This window comes from Lepidochelys kempii, chromosome 27 (assembly GCF_965140285.1).
Source record: "Lepidochelys kempii isolate rLepKem1 chromosome 27, rLepKem1.hap1, whole genome shotgun sequence".
NCBI classification, from domain to species: Eukaryota; Metazoa; Chordata; order Testudines; family Cheloniidae; genus Lepidochelys; species Lepidochelys kempii.
Window position 1 is genome coordinate 10,505,671 of NC_136406.1, and position 19,492 is coordinate 10,525,162.

The 19,492-nt window shown below is 59.0% G+C and overlaps 1 protein-coding gene across 3 annotated transcripts; it reads left to right on the plus strand.

The window, feature by feature from the left end:
* Positions 1 to 1,497: 1,497 nt before the first annotated feature.
* Positions 1,498 to 19,396, plus strand: SLC25A39 (solute carrier family 25 member 39). Of its 3 annotated transcripts, none has more exons than XM_078850684.1 (12): positions 1,498 to 1,703; positions 7,851 to 7,959; positions 8,666 to 8,725; positions 10,426 to 10,470; positions 12,422 to 12,531; positions 13,502 to 13,569; positions 14,761 to 14,885; positions 15,822 to 15,995; positions 16,635 to 16,744; positions 17,299 to 17,380; positions 17,738 to 17,818; positions 17,931 to 19,396. In XM_078850684.1, exons 2-12 carry the CDS (start codon positions 7,860 to 7,862, stop codon positions 18,047 to 18,049), a joined length of 1,074 nt encoding a protein of 357 aa, XP_078706810.1. In that variant the 5' UTR covers positions 1,498 to 1,703; positions 7,851 to 7,859; the 3' UTR covers positions 18,050 to 19,396. The 3 variants fall into 3 exon arrangements, with proteins under 3 accessions (XP_078706810.1, XP_078706811.1, XP_073182532.1); XM_073326431.2 differs by lacking the exon at positions 1,498 to 1,703 and adding an exon at positions 7,527 to 7,666; XM_078850685.1 differs by lacking the exon at positions 10,426 to 10,470.
* Positions 19,397 to 19,492: the final 96 nt, after the last annotated feature.

Genomic DNA, 19,492 nt, shown 5'->3' on the forward strand with positions numbered 1-19,492 from the left:
AGCCCCATTGCCTCGGACCAAAGCCCAAGAGCTTCAGCCCTGGGCGGCAGAGCTCAAGCTTCAGTTTCAGCCCTGAGCAGTGGGGCTGAAGCCCATGGGCGGCGGGACTCGGGTAGGCTCAAGCTTTGGTCCCCCTTCCTGGGGTCATACAGTCATTTTTGTTGTCAGAAGGGGGTCGCGCTGCAATGAAGTTTGAGAACCCCCGGATTAGTGGTTAGGACAGTGACTAACAGGAGTGTCAAGATTTGGCACATTCATTCTGAAAGGCAGTATAAGTCAGTGGATGAGACTTGGTGCCGGCATATTAGGAAGCTGCCTGAAGTGACCTTATGCAGCCTCTCAGTTACTTTATTTGTAAAATGGGGAAATGATACTTGTCTCCCTCCTGGAGCTGGGATGCCAGGCCTTACCAGTAAGAAGGGTTGTGGCCTCCACAGAAATATTAATCGGAGTCAGTCAGTAGAGATGAGACTAGAACCTCTCTCTTCTTGCAGCCCCTTCAGCCCAGCGCTCCACCGTGGAGGAACACCAGCTCCCTGACACTCTACCTCCCCCCTTCCCAGGAGGCGGAAGCTCCCTGTGAATGGGGTTGGTGTGGAGGGGCAGGAAGGGGAGCAAGGGCCGGGCACGGAGACTCGGTGGGGTTGGTTTACTTGGCTGCCTGTGGTGCATGTGTACACAGGGTGTGTGGAAGTCGCTCTGCTTCTGCCTTGCCCTGGGGGATGCGGCCTGGGTTTGCATAGGCCACAACTCCCTCGTCGGCTGGCACGCTGTGGTGTACGTGTCTGGAGTTTGTGCATAAATCCTGCTGGCTCGGGCAGACCCTGTGGCCTGTTGTGTGTTCAGGAGGAGTGAATTCCTCTCCTCCGTGGCGTGGTGTGTGGTAAGCCTGTCTGCATCACACTCTGTGATACACATGTGGACGAGGGGGCGTTATGTGTGTAAACCCCTTTCTCTACAGCATGGGTGCGAGCAGGGACATAAAGATCTCTGTGTAAACCCCCTCTATCTCGGGCACACTCAGCAGGGTGGGTGTGTAAATCGCTCTGTCTCGGGCACACTCAGCAGGGTGGGTGTGTAAATCGCTCTATCTCGGGCACACTCAGCAGGGTGTGTCATAGCTGCAGGAAGGAGGGGTGCTGCGGCACCCCCTGGCTTAAAATGGTTTCCATTAGATACAGGGTTTGCACTTTGGTTCAATGGCTCTCAGCCCCCCCACTATAAAAACTGTCCCAGTGCCCCTGGAGTGTGTGCAAGCCGTGCTGTGTCTGCACACTCAGCAGCATTGGGGTGTGTAGGTGTGTAAGCACGGCTCTATTTGCAAGCCTTGGGGGGAGTGTGCAAGCCTCACGATCTCTGGCCCTGCACGCGTGTGTAAGGCCTACCGTCTCTGGAACACTCAGCCGTGTGTGCAAGTCCCGCCCCGCTGTCTGCACACGTGGGCGGGGGGGGGGCAGGGAGGCGTGTGTAAGCCCCGCCCCCGGCCGCGCAGGGCCTCGCCCCGCCCCTTCCCGCAGGCCGGAGCGGAAGCGCCGCTCGCTGCGGCCCAGCGGGTCCGGCCCAATCCAGCCACCCCGCGGGGCGGCGATCCCGGCCCGGGCCCCCTCCCGCCGGGCGGCCGATGGGGCTCCTTAAAGGCGCAGGCAGCGGCCTTTCTGTATTCGTCGGCGGATGAAAAAATCACGTGCGGCTGAAATGGGCCGGTCAGTGGTCAGGGGCCCGGGGGGGGGGAGGGAGACCCACAGCAGAGGAGAGGAGGGGGGGACCCACAGCAGAGGAGAGGAGGGGGGGACCCCCGGGGGAGACCCAGAGGAGAGGAGGGGGGGACCCCTGTGGGGTGGGGAGGGGGAAACACACGGCAGAGGAGAGGAGGGGGGAACCCTGGGGGGTGGGGAGGGGGAGACACACGGCAGAGGAGAGGAGGGGGGGACCCTGGGGGGTGGGGAGGAGGAGACCCCCAGCAGAGGAGAGGAGGGGGGGACCCCCGGGGGAGACCCAGAGGAGAGGAGGGGGGACCCCTGTGGGGTGGGGAGGGGGAGACACACGGCAGAGGAGAGGAGGGGGGGACCCCCAGGGGAGACACACGGCAGAGGAGAGGAGGGGGGACCCCGGGGGGTGGGGAGGGGGAGACACACGGCAGAGGAGAGGAGGGGGGAACCCTGGGGGGTGGGGAGGGGGAGACACACGGCAGAGGAGAGGAGGGGGGAACCCTGGGGGGTGGGGAGGGGGGGAGACACGGCAGAGGAGAGGAGGGGGGAACCCTGGGGGGTGGGGAGGGGGAGACACACGGCAGAGGAGAGGAGGGGGGGACCCTGGGGGGTGGGGAGGAGGAGACCCCCAGCAGAGGAGAGGAGGGGGGGACCCCCGGGGGAGACCCAGAGGAGAGGAGGGGGGACCCCTGTGGGGTGGGGAGGGGGAGACACACGGCAGAGGAGAGGAGGGGGGGACCCCCAGGGGAGACACACGGCAGAGGAGAGGAGGGGGGACCCCGGGGGGTGGGGAGGGGGAGACACACGGCAGAGGAGAGGAGGGGGGAACCCTGGGGGGTGGGGAGGGGGAGACACACGGCAGAGGAGAGGAGGGGGGAACCCTGGGGGGTGGGGAGGGGGAGACACACAGGCAGGAGCAGGGGGGTAACTCCTGGGGACGCGCGCGGACGGACACACACAGGAGCCGGGAGAGGGTAACCCCTGAGGGCAGCGTGCAATGCGCACAGAAGCGAGGCGGGGGGAGTGGCTGCAATGTTAGATTAGGGGGGTGCTGGGGGCCAGGATGCCTGGGTTCTACTCCTGGCTCCCTGCGTAAGCTGGGCTGAGTCACTTCCCTGCTCTGTGCCTCAGTTTCCCCATCTGTTGGTTAAGGGTGACATTGCCCGGAGGGGGGAAAGTGTTAATTCATTTCTGTCTGCAAAGGCTGCTGAGCCCCAAGCGTGCCAGCCAGGCTGGGGCACTGACCCCGGTGGGCACGGGAGGCTGCCAGTGCCACTTGTGGGAGCGCTGGGTTGGCTGTCCCTGTGCGGGCTCAGCTCCGCCCTGCCCTCTGCTTGGCCCAGCTCCTGCTGCTGATTGGTGTGTTTGTGTGCCCAGAAGAGCTGAATAGTCGGAGCTGGGACTGCAGTAGCTCCACAGCGTGGGGGGGCGGGGGGGGGCTGGAGGGGATGCTTTGGCTCCTAGACCCCAGGTGAGGAGCCTGTTCTGTGGGGTGGGGTGTATGTTAGCCTGGGGAACTGGGGGCTAGAAGAGGGGAGACTGTCTCCTAGGCCCCAGGAGAGGAGGACGGCACAGAATGGGGGCTCTGAGCCTGGGACAATGTAGGGGGAGGGGGCCTAGACCCTAGGACCGGACCCAAGGACAGTGGAAAGGGGGTGGGAGAGTTACAGCAGCTCAGCTGCTGGGGGCTGGGAGTGGAAAGGCTGCAGTAGCCCAGGGACCCTGGAGCCGGGAGCCAGGAGTATCCCTTTCCAGACTCCAGGTGGTGTCGTGGGATGGGAGGAGACAGCAGTGAGGAGGTGGTGCGGTGGGATGGGGAGACAGCAAGGACCAGCCCTGGAGCAAGGAGCGAGGTGGATTTTCTCTTAGCCCCCTAAGAGAAGAGTCCAGTGCGGTAGTGTGAGGAGCTGGGATCCAGGAAGAGACCTGTTGATGCTAGACCACAGGAGAGAAGCCAGTTCAGAGGGGGAAGGGAGTGGGTGGCATGTGGTGTCCAGCTGGAGATAAGGGGGCAGATTTGCTCTGTGATCTGAGCTATGCTGACTGTGGAGTAAGCATTTAATGTTCTCTGGTTACTTCTTCTTATGCTCTTAGTTCAGACCAGCTGGATTTCAAAGTTCAATCTATTAATTAATTATTATTTATTATTAGAGTAGTTGCCTCCAGGCTCCCTTATAAGCCTTTGCGGCAGGGACTATAATTTATGGTCGGTTCGTTCGGTGCCTATTGCAATGGGGCTCTGACCTGGTTGGTCTGTAATAGAAACGCCTATAACCACAGCCCTAATCATTGTGCACACACTTAGCAATGCCTGTGTCTGCCCCCGAGAACTCAGAGTCCAAAAGATGATTGTTCCCTGTATGTTGCTCTCACAGGGGAGCTGCTTTGCCAGGATAGCGAAATGTAGCCCCAGTTACACATGGGTGTCCGCAGGTCATGTACGTGGGCGCTCCAAAGCCCTGCAGTTCAAGCAGAAGCAAATAAAGCCTTGCCACGAATCTTTCTGACCCCTCTAGAGCTGGGGCTAGGCCAGGGGGAATACTGGGACTTCTCTGTGAGCCAGGGATTGGTGGGAAGCATCACTGCCTCCACACTGCCACCTTTTTTTCCCCCTCCCCTCACTTAAAAAAAGAAAAGAAACCTTTATTTTAAAAAAAAACCACTTCACTGCCATCACGGGCTGAGATTTTAAGTTCCTGATCCCAAACTCATGGAAGTCAGTGGGAGACCTTGCAATGGTTTAGCTGGCTTTGCATCAGGCCCGAAATGCACAAAAGGCAGAAAATCCCACAGTTAAGATCTCCACAGCATCCTCTTTAGTTATATGTAGTGCTGCTTTATCCCATGCCTGGGCTGTCACGTTGTGAGCCCTGTGTCATGTTTGGGAAACACCTAGCGCCTTGTGGGCACTACCAGAGACAAATAACACGCGTGGCTGGGGGGAGCTCTGATTGGACACAGAGGTGCAGGTGAAGCTACATAGGGTGGTGGCGCTGCCTGATTTCACTTATTGCCACAGAAGAGCCTTGCTGGGCAGGCTGGCAGTAATCTGTGGAGCTCCACTGGAGAGCCACTCGATGACGGCTGTTAGTCTGAGTTTCCCTGTTTTGTTCTCTCCGGAGATGCCTGGGATATGAGAATCCAGCTGATTTCTTCCTGCCTCTGACTTCCATGTGGGTGATCCTGATCCTGCAGTGACACTTGGCTGCTGTAGCTGGACTGGCTCCTACAGGACCAATGGGAGCGAGACCTTGTTTGTTTGTCAGTAACATCAGCTGGTTGTTACTGTGACACGCAGGGAACGGCAATGAGGAAGAAGGAACAATCTGCACGGAAACTGTCCACGTCCTGTCGGTGGAATCTCCTACATTTAAAATCTTAGCCCTGCTGTGCCCGGCCATGTCACTGTTTGCACTGACCGCTGCACCAGCTTTTACAGACACATCAGCGCCTTTCTAAGAGTAAACAGCTGGCCGCGGTCATGCTCGCTCGAGGCACTTTTTCCTGAGTTAAGGCCACTGTAAAAGGTAGCACGTCAGACCCTAGCGGGAGGGAAGCAGGAGGCTATGTGTGAGTAAGGACTGATTATATAGGCCCAAGGCAGGGGGCATAAAATCTGGATTTTATCAGGATGACAGGTGGGGAAGCCTCCCTCTGTCCTGGAGAAGCCCTGTATCCCGGTCTGCTCCCTTGCTATGTGGATGGAGGGTGCTGGGTTGTGGCATATATGAATAGCAGGTGATTAAGCAGTTTAGGTGTTGCACGCTCCGCACGGCCCCTCATTCTAAGTACTGTGATGAGATTCTAGGGTATTCTCCCATCTAAGTGGCGGTCCTAGGACATTACTCCCTTTAATCCTACAAATCCAGGGGGTGAGGAGCTATGTGCGACTCTCACAGTCTGTGTGGTACTTGTAATAGGATGGCAGATGCTAGGACCTTACTTAGGGATCGAGGGCTCCTCTGTGGAATTCTCTCATTTTCAGGTGCTTGAGCCCTGTGCAAAAGTGAAGTGTAATTATCACTGAGTCACTGTGAGGTTGCATCAGCTGTGCCCTGTTAGTGCAGATGGGGCTCAAGACAGAAGCTTAGAAACTCCCCACTGGCACCACCATCGGTTCATCTGGTTTAAATTACATGAGGGTAAAAATGCTGGAAGCTGCTGACACCTTGTTTGCACCAAGGCTCCCCCCAGTGGGAATTTCCTTCTACAGTTCCCTAATGTATACACAGTCCAGGAGCATAAGAGAGGTGGTAGCATGCCCTTGTCTCCGGCAGAGGGAACTAGGGCCCAGGATTGGGGAGCTTCCCTGTAGGGAAGCCCTAAGAACAGCCCAGCAGAGGTTTATGATCTGGAATCGTGATTTGAGTTACCAGTAAAACCAACCCCCAGGAAAGGGGCATGTTTGGGTTATAGGCAGCATGTGGCTGTGCTGAGCAGGGTGGGGATAGCATTCAAAAGGAACACACAAAGACCTGGAACTAAATAGCCCTAGGAAAAGGTATGGAGAGTACAGGAAATGAAATGAGAACGAACGTTCAGGTTAAATAACACACCAAGGTATATTTCCCTTGGAGTGTGGTGGAATTTGGAATCTGAAAGCACGGGCTGACTCCATGTTGCTGTGTTTCAGAGCTAGTAGCTGGAGCTCATGCTGGCTAAATGGGGTTAGATCCTGAAGAGCAGTGAGAGATCAATGTAGTCTGAGCGGAGGACTGGGCGTTAGGACTCCAGGCTTCCATTGCTGGCTCTGACACTAGCTTCCTCTAAGGTGTTAGGCAAGTCATTTCCCCTCTCCGTGCTTCGTCTTCTTGATCACAGAAGCAGCAGGCTAGTGTCTTGCCGGGTGTGGGGCCGGTGGGAGGGTTAATTAGGGGCTGTAGAGCAGTGGCTCTGAACCTTCCCAGACGACTGTACCCCTTTCAGGAGTCTGATTTGTCTTGCGTACCCCAACTTTCACCTCACCTAAAAATGACTTGCTTACAAAAATCAGACTTAAAAATACAAAAAAGCCTGTCAGCACACTGTTACTGAAATTGCTGACTCTCATTCTGACATATCATTATAAAATAAACCAATTGGAATATAACTAGTGTCCTTCCATTTCAGTGTCTAGTATATAGAGCAGTATAAACAAGTCATTGTCTGTATGAAATTTTAGTTTGTACCGGCCTCACTAGAGCTTTCCTTGTAGCCTGTTGTAAAATCAAGCAAATATCGAGAGGAGTTGATGTACCCGCAGGGATACACGTACCCCTGGTTGAAAACTGCTGCTGTAGAGGGCTTTGCTGTTCCAAAGTACTAAGTGCTGCGATTCCTGCTAACATACACAAGGTTGAACTGGTCCCCGTGTCTGAAGAAAGACTCCTGCCCCCTCTCCTTAGCACATCTGGACTGGGCCAGGAGGGAATCGGCTGTTTGGATTAGGTGGATGTACGCCTGTGATCGGTTCCCTGGGACTGCAGGAGGGTTCCTGGTTACTGCACCTTGCTTCTCCCCTTCGGTTGACTTTGCACCACCCCGCCCCTCCTTCCTGCGTTGGGGGGGGGGCAAGGCTCCTCCTCACAGGGCGGCAGGACTGCTAGGGGAATGGGAGAGCTTGGAGCATTTGACTCTGCTCCCCTCCCAGCCCTTTCTGGGTTTCCCCTGCAGTAGCTCCCGATACTGGCTTAGGTTCATTGCCTCAGGTCTGGACCCAGCTATGCTGCTGGCAGGATTTTATCGGCGCTGCACCTGGTGCTGTCTCTCCCCATTGCGCGGACGATTGTATAAGCAGCATACACGAGAAGGAGCCCCACCCCTTCTGCCGTGCATGGATAATGCTGCCAGCGAGGGGTGGGGATTCAGCCAGCATGCCGAGACAGCTGCACAGTGGCAAGAGGGCTCTCGGGAATGCAGGGATGTTGGGACCTCTCAGACCAGGAAACGGGCAGAACCTGGTCTCTAGTGCCCCTTGAGCAAGTATCTCCCTCTCGGGGGCAGGTGGTAGTCAGTCTGCTCTGAAATGCCGTCTCCTTGGGGCTCACCCAGCCAGCGTACCAAGGGAGCCGATGGCTCTAGCTGGAGGCTTCTGGGATGAAGCTCGGCGCCTGGAGACAGCATTGCCTGTAACCGCACCGCTGCCCCCTTTGTGTTTTGCAGGTGGGCAGCATGATGGGTGAGAACACATCAGTGAGCCCCGCAGGGGGCATTACCCCCCTGCAGCAGATGCTGGCATCTGGGACCGGGGCCCTCTTCACATCTCTCTTCGGTAAGGGGTCAGCATGGGGATGGTTGAGCGAGGAGTGGGGCTGGAGAGACAGGGTGGGTGGGTGCAAGGATTTCCACGTGAGTTCAGGGTATGCACAGATGAGCGTAGGGAGTTCGGGGTGTGTGCACGTGTGTAAGGGGACAGGGGCGTGTGTGCAAAGAGCAGGTGAGCTCACTGTTCTGAACTTGGGACTGTGGCCTCTTCCACCTCTTAACTTCCCCTTCCTAGCAACCCTCTTCCTGGAATCCCAGCTCGACTCCTTGTGGCTCATCCTCTGATTAAAGTTTCTCCCAGCAAATCTGGCCTGGTCATTAAGAGCCTTAAAACTCCTTGGAGTGCTGGACTGGCTGTTTGCTGTGCACCATGGGCTCTGGTGACCCCAAGCTCCAGAAGGAGGTGTGAGGAAGAGCAGGTTCTGTTCCCAGCTCTGGGAAGAAGGGTGGGTTCTGGTGGTTCGAGCAAGAGGGAGAGGAGCTTGGACTTCTGGCTTCTAGTCTCAGCTCTGCTCATGCTGGGAGCTTGGCCATGTCCCTTCCCTTCTTTGAGCCGCTGTTTCCCTGTCCATATTAAATCCATTTTCCGGATCTACCTTTCAGGGGGAGGCACTGAGGTGTATTTGCCCACTCATTGATAAAGCACTCTACGCCACCCTTTTGCCAACTGCCCTACACTGGCCCCAGGTCTAAGTAGGCTCCTTCTCTTTCAGTGACTCCCCTGGATGTGGTGAAGATCCGACTGCAGGCACAGAGGACGCCTTTCTCTAAAGGTAACTAAGTGCTCAGGGCAGAAATCTTGCCTTCTCTCCGCAGCTGGAGGCCAGGTGGGTCATCTCCGAGCCTGCTACCTCTGCAGCAGTGAGCCTGGAATGCGGTAGCTCAGATCCTGGGTGGTTTCTCTCCCCGGCTTTGCCTGGCAGGTGTCTGTGAACCACAGCAATCCCTGTCCCCTATACAGGCCCCAAGGGCAGTTGTGAGGAGGAGCCTCTGCCTGGTTAGCGAAGAGCTTATCAGGTTCTGTGATATTTGGCTACTCAGTCTGGGCAGGGACTGCCTGCAGGCAGCAGAGCAGTGAAGATGGTCACCTGGGGTTTGTGCCCCTCTGATGGGGACACAGGTTCAGCAGAGGGGGTCTGGCATGGCACCATCAGGCTGCATCCCCGCTTAGGTCCTCACCCCTTCCCCCATACACGGAACCTGTACATCTGGCTTGAGTGGGATTACCATTCCCACAAGCAGCACCCCAGTAGTGTACCACCCACGGGGGGCTAAGAGCACCCTGCCTCTGGGGTGGGAGCTGGGCTTACATCTGTGTGGCCTTAGGGGAGAGGGAATATGGGCTTAGGTGTCCTATAGGGCCTCGGAGCCAGTGTGTCAGGGGGAGCTGGGCTTAGATGTCCTGTATGGCCCTGAAGTGGGTGGGTTGGTGGGATGCCTGGCACACGTAAAGGGCTCCACAGAGCCAGGGCCTGGTCATCATCTGTAGGCCTCTAGTGAAAGCAGGAAATCGAGCTCCCTTCTCCTGGCTCTGCCCTCCCTTCCAGGATCTGGTGCTGCCTGACAGGAAGGAGCATGTCCCAGGCTTTGGCTTGTGCTGGCCGCTGCCCTGCAGGGCTGTTCTGCAATAATCCCAACCAGCCTGAACTAACCCTGTTTGACGTTCCAGGAGCAGCCAAGCCCTTTCAAGCCTCAGCAGGAGTTTAAGTAGCTCACAGACTGCGTGAGAATCCCTAGCCCAGCCTCTTGCCTCCCGGTTCTCTTTTCAGTAGTGAGCCAGGCCCGGGACACCTGCGCTGACTGGGCCCCAGGGCTAATCTGATCATCAGAGGGATTTCTGTAAGGGTTAGAGCAGGGGCCTGAGGGTCAGGACTCCTGGGTTCTGTTCCCACTGCCTCCCTCTGGGAGTCACTTCCCCTTCCTGTGCCTCAGTCCCTCCCCCGCAATCTATAAAACTTGGGAGCAGAACGTCTGTTGGTTTGTGAAGCACTTTGGAAGTCTCATGCGGAAGGGACTAGAGAGACAGTGGGCTAGCCTGGTGGAACGGGGTCCCTTGGAAGCTGTATGGGGCTGGATTCAGGTGACTTGACTGCCAGAGTCATGCTGCTAAATAGATCCTGATGTTTCTGCCACTGCTCAGCTGTGGGGGGCTATGGAACAGATGTTGAGACACCTCCCTGTTGCCGGCAGGCGGAAGTGACTTGTTACTGGGGGGGAGAGAGGGGGGCATCCTCGGATCTTGTCCCAGCTCAAGCCAGCAGCCTCCACCTTTCCAAATCCGAGTGGCTTGCCCCCGAACAGCCCCCACATCCCAGCTCTCTGCTGACAGCAGGGCACGGGGGTCCCTGCCTTCCCAGACCATGCACTCCTAGCACCCGCCTGGCCCCTGAGAGCTTTGCTGCTACCAGCAGGGAGGGTGTCTCCTCAGCACCCCTCCGCCTGTCGCTAAATGTGTCCCTGTTGTGTGTTTCAGTGTTGTCAGTAGAGTGTACGCCCTGGAGCGTTCACCAGTCCAAATGTGAGTATCTCTGGGTATTATCCTTTCACCCTTTTCCTGCTAACAGCCTCCCGTGGCTGCTGACCCTTGACAGCGCCATTCCCCCCAGGGAGAACCTATTCCCCATAGCTGCAGTCTCCAGAGTGGGGCAGTACAGGGCTCCATGCACCCTTGCTCACCACACACCGTCTTCCTTCCATCCCTACTGCAATGGAGTCTAGTTCAGAGTCCTCTGGGGGTCAGATGCTGTCTGGTGGTTAGAGGAGGGGGCACTGGGAGCTGCAACCTTGGGTTCAGTTCTCAGCCCTGCCACTGACTCACTGCATGGCCTTGGGTAAGTCCCCTCGCTTCTGTGCCTCCCTTTTTGAGCATGGAGGCAGTTGTGAGACTGACCCCGCAGGCTGTTTGTCATCAGGCAGGTGGGGCCTGGGAGTTGTTGGCTTGCCAAGTCGTGGCTGTGTTAGGGGCCTCTGGATGTTACTCTTTCCCTCTCCTACCCCACGACCCATTCTGTAACCACCTCCCTCCTGGCACAGCTATGCAGGACATATCCAGCCTCTGCTGATTCGAGGGGAGCCTCCTCTGCCCGAGGATGCCTCGCAGAAGTCCCTCACATGCCCTTCCCCAAATGTCCTGGATAGAATGCAGGAGGCAGTCTGTCCCCCGTTTTCCCCCCACACTGCAGGGTTACTAGTGCTCTGTCAGAAACACGTGCTGGAAGCTGGCTGTTCCAGGCTATTTGGGGGTTCAACACTAGCCGATTCCCCCACAGGAGCACACGCGGGCCTCTCTGTCCTTGTTCTGTCCGTCTCTTGTGTGTCCTCCCCTCTGGCTGCCCTGCCGCCTGCTTGGATCCCTGCTAAGCCTAACCTGCCGCCTGCAGTCATGCCCTGGGCATGGGAAGAAGACTGGCCCGTAGAGGTGGCTGATGCTGGTTGTGCTGCCATCTGGGGATGCTGATTTGGTGGGGGGGGGTGGCTCTAGCGGGGTTGGCTACCTTGTCCCCACCCTGCCTTTCGTCTGCCCATCTGTCAGCTTCCCACACCAGGCTCTTGTGCCCACTGCTGCCTCTCTCCCCGCTAGGCTCCCATCTCTGCTGGGCTTGCTCTGAGGCCCATCCCTGCGGCGTCTGTCTCCGGTGTTTGGCAGAGAGCTGCTTTATGTGTACGTCTGGCTCTCCAACGGCCACTAGGCAGGGAAAGGGATTTGAATGGGATCCTGGGGAAGGGAGCCAGGCAAACCCCGGGCAGCCTCATCCAATCCGTCAGGGTGACAGGGCTGATGCTGACTCGCGTAGGCAGGTGGCCTCCTGCCAGCACAGGCGGTTAGTCCAGGCTGACAGGACGGCTTTAGGGCGAGCGCATCTTGGGGATGAGGGGAGTGTGATGGATTCGGACAGTTTCCCAGGACTCTCCCTTTCTGTCTCGCCGCACTTCTGCTCTTATGCCTTTATTCTGCATGACAGGACTGGAGCAAGTCCCTGCCTGCCCCCCACCCCCAGTAAACATGCCTGTGTCCCAGGCCTGTGGGAAGCCTGGCCACCCCAGGGTGCTCTGGCTGAGATGACCTTGGCCTGGCTGCTCCAGTGGTCTACACCCCCGCTGACCTGTCTAGCTCCCCACAAGCTCTCCCTCCCCATGGCTGCTGGCTCCTCTCTCCACGGCTGCCCTGTCTGCCCAGCAGCTCTCCCACTCCTTGCCGGCTGCCCTTTGGGAGAGCAGGGGCAGCGCCCCATAGGGCTCAGGAAAATTGAAAGAGGAGCAGAGTTCTGGGGGTGGCAGGGAATGGGGCAGAGAGGAGCTGGCAGGGTCCTGAGGGGTACAGCCCTGCCCCCCTGCTGAGGGTCCTTACAGAAGGAAAGGGCAGAGCCTGGAGCAGGGAGGGCTTTGGGGGTGAGGAAGGGAAGAGCCTGAAGCGGGCTGGGCTGGGCACGAGTTTAACCCCACTCTGTCTCCCCTGCCCCTTCCCACAGGGAAGTGCTTCGTGTACTGCAATGGGCTCATGGACCACTTGTACGTGTGCCAGAACGGGAGCAGCTGCACCGCCTGGTACAAGGCCCCCACCCGCTTCACCGGCACCCTGGTGAGGCTTTTCTCCTGCCGGGTACCTGGCTGCCTTGGCGGGGCAGAGGGAAGGCCACCACGCTCTGGCAGCCAAAGTCAGTGCAGGGTCAGGCCTTTGGCTTGATGGCCAGGCTGCGTGCGGCAGTTCGGGCACCCTGGTCTGGGACCAGCTGGGCTGCCTGGCAGGGTGATTGGAGGTGTGGGGGAGGAGAGAGGGCCAGGTGCACCAGCGTTTGGAGCAGCTTCACCAACCCCACTCCTAGGTGGCTATAGCTTTGTGGACGGGAAAGGGTTCGTTTGCAAGGGGGACATGTAAGAGGGCGTGCCATCCTGTAGCGCCCTTGCAGGCCAAGCATAGCTCTGCAGAGGCCTGACTCAGTTTCCCCTTGTCTCAGTGCTCCTTAATAAATGCCGCACTGGCTTTCTCGTGGCTACGCCTGGTGTAATCACAGACAGTTCAAAACAGTCCTCAAAGCCCCAAAACAAAGTCCGTCACCATGACACCAGTTCACACTTGGCTCGGACATCCCCAACCAGTCCTGGAGCTAGTCTCCTGTCCCAGCCCTTCCTAGCCAGAGCTCAGCCTTGTGCCCCCTGCTCTCCTGGCCCACCCCTGGTTACCCAGGGTCTCCTGCTCTCTGCAGCCCCTGCCACGGCTTCCTCTAGAAGCACCTGTACTTGCCTGGGGTTGAGAGAGCTCACTGGGTAGCCTTCCGGCCCCTGCTGCTGTCTCCCCCTTTATAAGGCCCAGTTGGGGAGCAGGTAACCAGTCAGCTGTACTGCCCTCCTCCCTTAAGGGGCCAGTCACCCTGTGATGAGGGTTAGGCTGGAGAAGCGGCAGAGCTCGGCATGGGAGGGAAAGACGCAGCCCCTGGCTAGCTTTGGAGTGGGCATCTGGTCTCCCTTTCGGGCCACGGGGCTGCCCCTAGCATTGGGGAAGCCTCCTCCCCCTCCTCTCTAACCCCCTTGTGCTCTCCTCTTCCTTTCAGGATGCCTTCGTGAAGATCACGCGTTACGAGGGCATTCGGTCTCTGTGGAGCGGCCTGCCACCCACCTTGTGAGTCTGGGCGCCGAGCGTTACAGCCCTTCCCCGCTGCACGCCTGCTAAGGGAGGTCAAATGCAAACACCTAGGCCCCCCTGCCTGTGGGGCTAGCCAGGCGTGCACTCCCAGGCTTCCTGCAGGGCCCACACATCCCGGGCCCTGGTGCTACTGGTAGCTCCTGGCCTGGGCCCAGGGGTCTCTGCCTTTGCCCTGGGGCCTCTGACTGCGGGGGGGAGGAGGTGGTGGTGTCTCTCCTGCACTGACCCAGAACCCTTGGTTATCCATGGGAGATCCTAGGACTGCAGAGACGGTCTGCTTCCCCAGGCCCCCTTCCCACCTTTTCCACTCCCTCTCTGCAAGAGGGTGTGCCTGCCCTGTGTCACCCCCGGCTGGCCAAGCGTGGCTCTGCAGAGCCCTGCCTCAGTTTCCTCTCGGGCTCCTTCATAAACCCCACAAAGGCTGTGTCATGGCGAACGCCACCGCTGTCTGGGGCTGGTTCGACAACAGAAACAGTGCAAAACGATCCTCAAACAAAGCCCGTCACCACAACACAAAAATTCATACCCAGCTCTGGCATACTCAGCCGGTCCTGGAGCTCATCACCTGTCCAGGCCCTTCCTAGCCAGAGCTCAGCTGTTTTCAGCCCTCCCTGGCTCAGAGAGGTTAGCAGGGAAACCCTCTCTGCTGCTCTCCTTGCCTTCTCCTGGCTACTCAGGGCCACTAGCGGGGTCTTCCTGCTCCCTGTAGCAGCGCTCTGATCTTAGCTGGGTTGAGAGCTGGCTGGGGATCAACCTTCCTCTGCTGCTGTCTCCCCTTTATAAGATCCAGGTGCCTTCCCTTCAGCCCAGCCAGGCAGCAGGTAAGTAGTCCCAGGTGCACTGGCCTCCCCTCCCCTGCTCCCCCTTAAGCCTCCCCCAGACACCACCCTTCGCCCTCTGACCTTTCGGGCGGAGCTGTGTGCACGTGGCATTTTGGTAGGCTCCTCTGTGTGTGTGGAGCCTGTGCAGACGAATGGGAAACCCCCCCCCCCATTGCTCTCTGGGAGATGGGTCCCACTGCTTAGCTGGAGAATGGGAGGCGCAGTGTCAAGGCCCAGCTGGGATATGGGGGGTGGAGATTATGCCTGGAGCAATCTGACCCCCCTCTTTGGCAGGGAGCGTGATGTGAGTTGGCAGGTGATGCTAATGAGCCCCTCTCCTTGGCAGGGTGATGGCGGTGCCTGCCACGGTGATCTATTTCACCAGCTACGACCAGCTGCGAGATTATCTGCGCTGCCGGATGGGCAGCCAAGGGGCCCATGTTCCCCTGGTGGCTGGTGCCCTCGCCAGGCGTGAGTAGCGCTCTCCTCTGCGTTCAGGGTCCATATACCTTGCATCCTCTTCCCCCCCCCCCATCCCCCGACCTGCTCCTGTGGCCCAGGGGTAAAGAATCATTCCAAATGAACAACGACCTGCCTTGGTTTTTAGCAGCAAGGGTCATTAACCTTTGGCATAGCTGGCCCGAGGTGGTGGTGAGGCTGGATTCTCTGTCCCTGGCTGTTTGTAAATCAAGATCGGATGCTTTTCTAAAAGCTCTGCTCTAGCAATTGTGGCCTGTGTTATGCAGGGGGTCCAACGAGATGATTGCATAAGTCCTTTCTGGCCTGGAAATCTATGAATCCCTGTGGCCATGGTTCGAGCACTCCTGGATCAATTCTCTGCTCAGTCACAGACTCCCTGGGTGACCTCACACACAGCCCTGCCCCTCCCTGGGCTTTCATTTCCCCATCTCCCCACTGTGGGAAGGCTGAACCGACCCCCTGCTGCACAGAGGGTCTCCCTCTGAAGCACAGTGAGATCCTTATGCTGGGATGAGCCTTAAGCTGCAGTTCCAGGTGTAATTTGCTGTAAACAAGCGGCAATCCTAGCAGACAGCTCCTTGCCAAACCCGATGGGCCGGTGCCAGGGCTGGCCCCTCTGGACTCCTGCACCATGTGCTCTCACCATTCTAGGAATTGCAGATGACTGCCCTGTTTGCACATGGGAGTGAGAGGGGCCTGGCCTTGCCCTGTCGCTGGGCTTTGGTATCTCACTTGCTGCTGGCTTGTCGGTAGCTGATGTTCTGGAATCTCCTTCCTTAGATATTTTTAAGGTCAGGCTTGACAAAGCCCTGGCTGGGATGATTTAGTTGGGGATTGGTCCTGCTTTGAGCAGGGGGTTGGACTAGATGACCTCCTGAGGTCCCTTCCAACCCTGATCTTCTATGATTCTATGACTCCCTCCCTCAGTGGGCGCGGTGACGGTGATCAGCCCCTTGGAACTCATCCGAACCAAGATGCAGTCCCGGCCTTTGAGCTACCGTGAGCTGCGTGTCTGCATCCAGTCCTCGGTGGCCCAGGACGGCTGGCTGTCCCTCTGGAGGGGCTGGGGACCCACTGTGCTGCGGGATGTTCCCTTCTCAGGTATACCACACAGAAAAGGGGTGCTGGGGACAGGTGAGGGGGCTGTGGGCCACACTGGGGCCGGTCTCCCCCACTTGGGGCTGGGGCCATAGGGAAAGGTTTGGCCCAGGACAAGAATTCTCTTCTTGCCATCTGCAGAGAGCCCTCGGTGCCACGCTGATAGCTTGGGGCTGCCTACAGAAGGCGCTGACGGGCCACGCTCCAGTCCCTATCCCTTCTGTGCATCTCTTGTTTGGTGCAAAGGTTTTTACCTGACAGTGGTGACTCCAGAGTGAAGGATTTTCAGACCCAGTCCCCACCTGAGCTGGGATACCAGTTTGGTGGGTCTCAGCCCAATTCCAGGGCCCTTCATGCCAGGAAAAGCAGCCTCTCAATGGGTACTAATAGGCCTGCCAATTCTTGGTGTCAGCCCAACGGCCAAGGCCCTCCCATCTCTCCCCTGTGCTCACTCCCAGTCAGGGCTGGGCTGGGCAGGGCAGGGGGCTGTTTGCCTTTTGCCCTATCTACTCTGGGGCCGATAGATTGAAGAGGGCAGTCCCCAGGGCTGGGGCTCAGTGCCAAAGGGCAATGCCCCAGGAGCAGAGCAGTGGAGGTGGCTGCTGATGCTTCTAACCCATGGCCCTGGTCTGTCTGTCTCAGCTCTCTACTGGTTTAACTACGAGCTGGTGAAGGAATGGCTCTGCCGTCAGTCCCGGCTCGACGAAGCCACGTTCATGGTCAGCTTCGCAGCTGGGGCCATCTCGGGGACTGTGAGTATGCGAGCTTCTGTTCCGTCCCCGGGGAGCTGAGTTTCTGCCTGGGTCTGAAGGGAGCCCGTCAGGTTACCTCCACCCCCAGAACGTTGGGATTCTAACCAGGGGAAAGAGCCCTGCTGGGAATCAGAAGGGTTTCGTGGCATTTTATTTGGGTGAAAGGCTGGGACCTCGAATCCAGCAGCCTTGACCAGCTTGGGTGCTGGATAGACTATGCCTGGTTTTCAGATGCCTTTGCCTGCCCCTGCGTGAGACACAGGCCGTACCTGCCCCAGAGCAATGTCTGCGCAGGGAGCAGCCTGGAGCAGGGGGCTGCAGTGGGAGCCGGGGGTTTGTTGTTACACTAGAGGCCAGGAGACTCGGCCCCTCCTGGGCGGAGGTTCTAACCTGCCTAGGACAATGGGCGGAGGAGGGCTGAGCACTCGGGGGGCAGATGGTAGGGGCTGAAGTTCACCGCCTCTCTTGGCCTGAGGGAGAAGTGCTGTACGGGGAGGCACTGGGGTCCCCAGCTGTGGCTTGGGAGTGACGGGCAGTTTCTCCCCTTCCCCCAGGTGGCTGCTGTGCTGACCCTGCCCTTCGATGTGGTGAAGACCCAGCGACAGATTGAGCTGGGGGACCTGGAGACGCTCCGAGGTGAGGGGCTCACGGGGAACGTGGGACCCTGAGCAGAGCGAGGGGTCGGCTTCCGCCTGTGGCTCCAATGGCGAATCCATCCGTCTGGAACGGCCCGGCGGGGGGGCTGGCTCCTTTCGCTGCCCAGAGGGGGAGCTGCGGTTCCGCGCACACGGGACAGGGGCGGGAGGGAGCGGTGGCTCCTCTGGAGCAGACACCGAGCGTCCTGCTGCCGCCCGCGCCCTGGCGGGGAAGCCCTGGAAGGCGGGACGGACCCCTCGCTAGGGTGCGGGGCGGCTCCCAGCGCAGCCGGCGGGCGGTGGCGTCACCAGCATCCCCTGCCCCTCATGCCCCTCATGCTTTGCCTTCGCCCCGCAGTGGCTGCCTCCAAGTCCTCATCCACCTGGCTGCTGCTGAGGAGGATTCGAGCGGAGTCTGGCACCCGTGGGCTCTTCGCAGGTAACTAGAACGGCAGCCTGGGCCGGCTGTAGGACGAGGGGTGGGTGCCGGGGTGCCTGAGCAGGGCCAGCTAGCAGGAGCAGGTAACGCTGCCCTCTCTGCCTCCCCGCAGGCTTCCTGCCCCGCGTCATCAAGGTGGCCCCGGCCTGCGCCATCATGATTAGCACCTACGAGTTCGGCAAGACCTTCTTCCAGAAGCTGAACCAGGAGCGACAGCTCAGCGGCCTGTGAGCGCCAGGGCGGGCAGAGCCCCCCCAGCACAGCCTCCAAACTCGCCACTCTGTGGGCCAGGGCCTGGCTGGTGGGGGAGTTCTCCGGAGGTAGCAAGCGGGAGGTGACTGCAGAGATCAGTTGCTGGGATTCAGCTGCCAAAGCCAGGGCCTTGCATTTCATCCAGCCTCCTCGCCGGGGGGCGGCAGCGGCGATTCTGCCCCTGTGCTGCTCCGCTCCTGCCGAGATCCACTGGGAACAGACCTCCCTGCTAGCAACAGCTTCTTCCCCGATGTGCCCTGGGCCAGGATATGCAACGTCCAAGTGCCTTCTAGTCTCGCTCTCTCCTTGTGTTTCTGTGGGTTTCCCTTCTGCCTCCCCGCGGGGCGAGCTAGAGAGGCTGTCAGAGCAGCGTGGGCACCGTGGTGCTTCCCAGGGGGAAGGGTCAGGCCCCCGTTTGCCTTTGATGACATCTCACCTCCGCCCTCCCTTCCCGGCTGGCACATTCCTGGTTTGCACTGCTTGGAGGCTGCCTGCTGGGGCCTCGGGGCTGGGGGGGGCGCTCTCCAGCCTGTGAAGAGCCCCCCAGCGGTGGGTGCCCTGCTCCTGGCATCTGGCTGTGCCGCTGTAGTGGGAGTGACTGAGTTGTCCTCTGGCGAACGCAGAGGGCCCCCTCCCTGCCCAGCCTGGGGGGGAGCAGGACAGCCCTGGCATTCCATGCGCGGGGATCCCCTGCATGAATTGACTACCTCCCCGGGCCGCGTCCTGCCGTGGACCAAGAGCCTTTCTCTTCCGAAGACTTAGAGCGACTGGAGCACAAAGAGCAACCGACCCTCCTGCTCGGAGTCTCTCCGCATCTCTCCCTGCTGGTGGCTGGGTTTAGCCCTGGGATTGGGTCTTAACCCACCCCATGCCCTCTCCGCACACCCCGTTCCCCTAGCCCTCTTCCTGCGAGGCAGCGATACAAAGGACCCTTGTACCCCGGACTCCAGGCCAGTCCTCCCTAGGTAGCACCATCGTTTCTTCCACTCAGGACTTCCCCATTCCTATCTGCCCCCTGGAAGGCAGAGCTCCGGGGCTCAGCCTCCCAGGTGGCCCATGCTCACAGAAGACACCTTGCTGCTGGTAATGGACACCACCCACTGGGCCCCTCTCGGGTGCCATCTCCTCCCTGCTCTTGACAAAGGTGTGAAATCTCCGGGGCAGAGATTCCATGCCAAAGCGCCCCCATCCTTGAGTAGCTCTCTTAGGGTCAGTAGCCGGACAAGTAGCCATCCTCCTGCATGTGTGTTACCGACAGGCCTGCGGGCTGGTTGCAGGAGTGGGGATTCGCTCCGACTTCCTTCAATAAAAGACATGTGAAATTTGCACCTGAAAACACTCACCCCACCCCTCCCTTCGCCACCTGCCTGTTCTCCCTCCATCCCCTCAGCTGCTGTGGAGGGGGGGCTAAGTGCTGCTCTG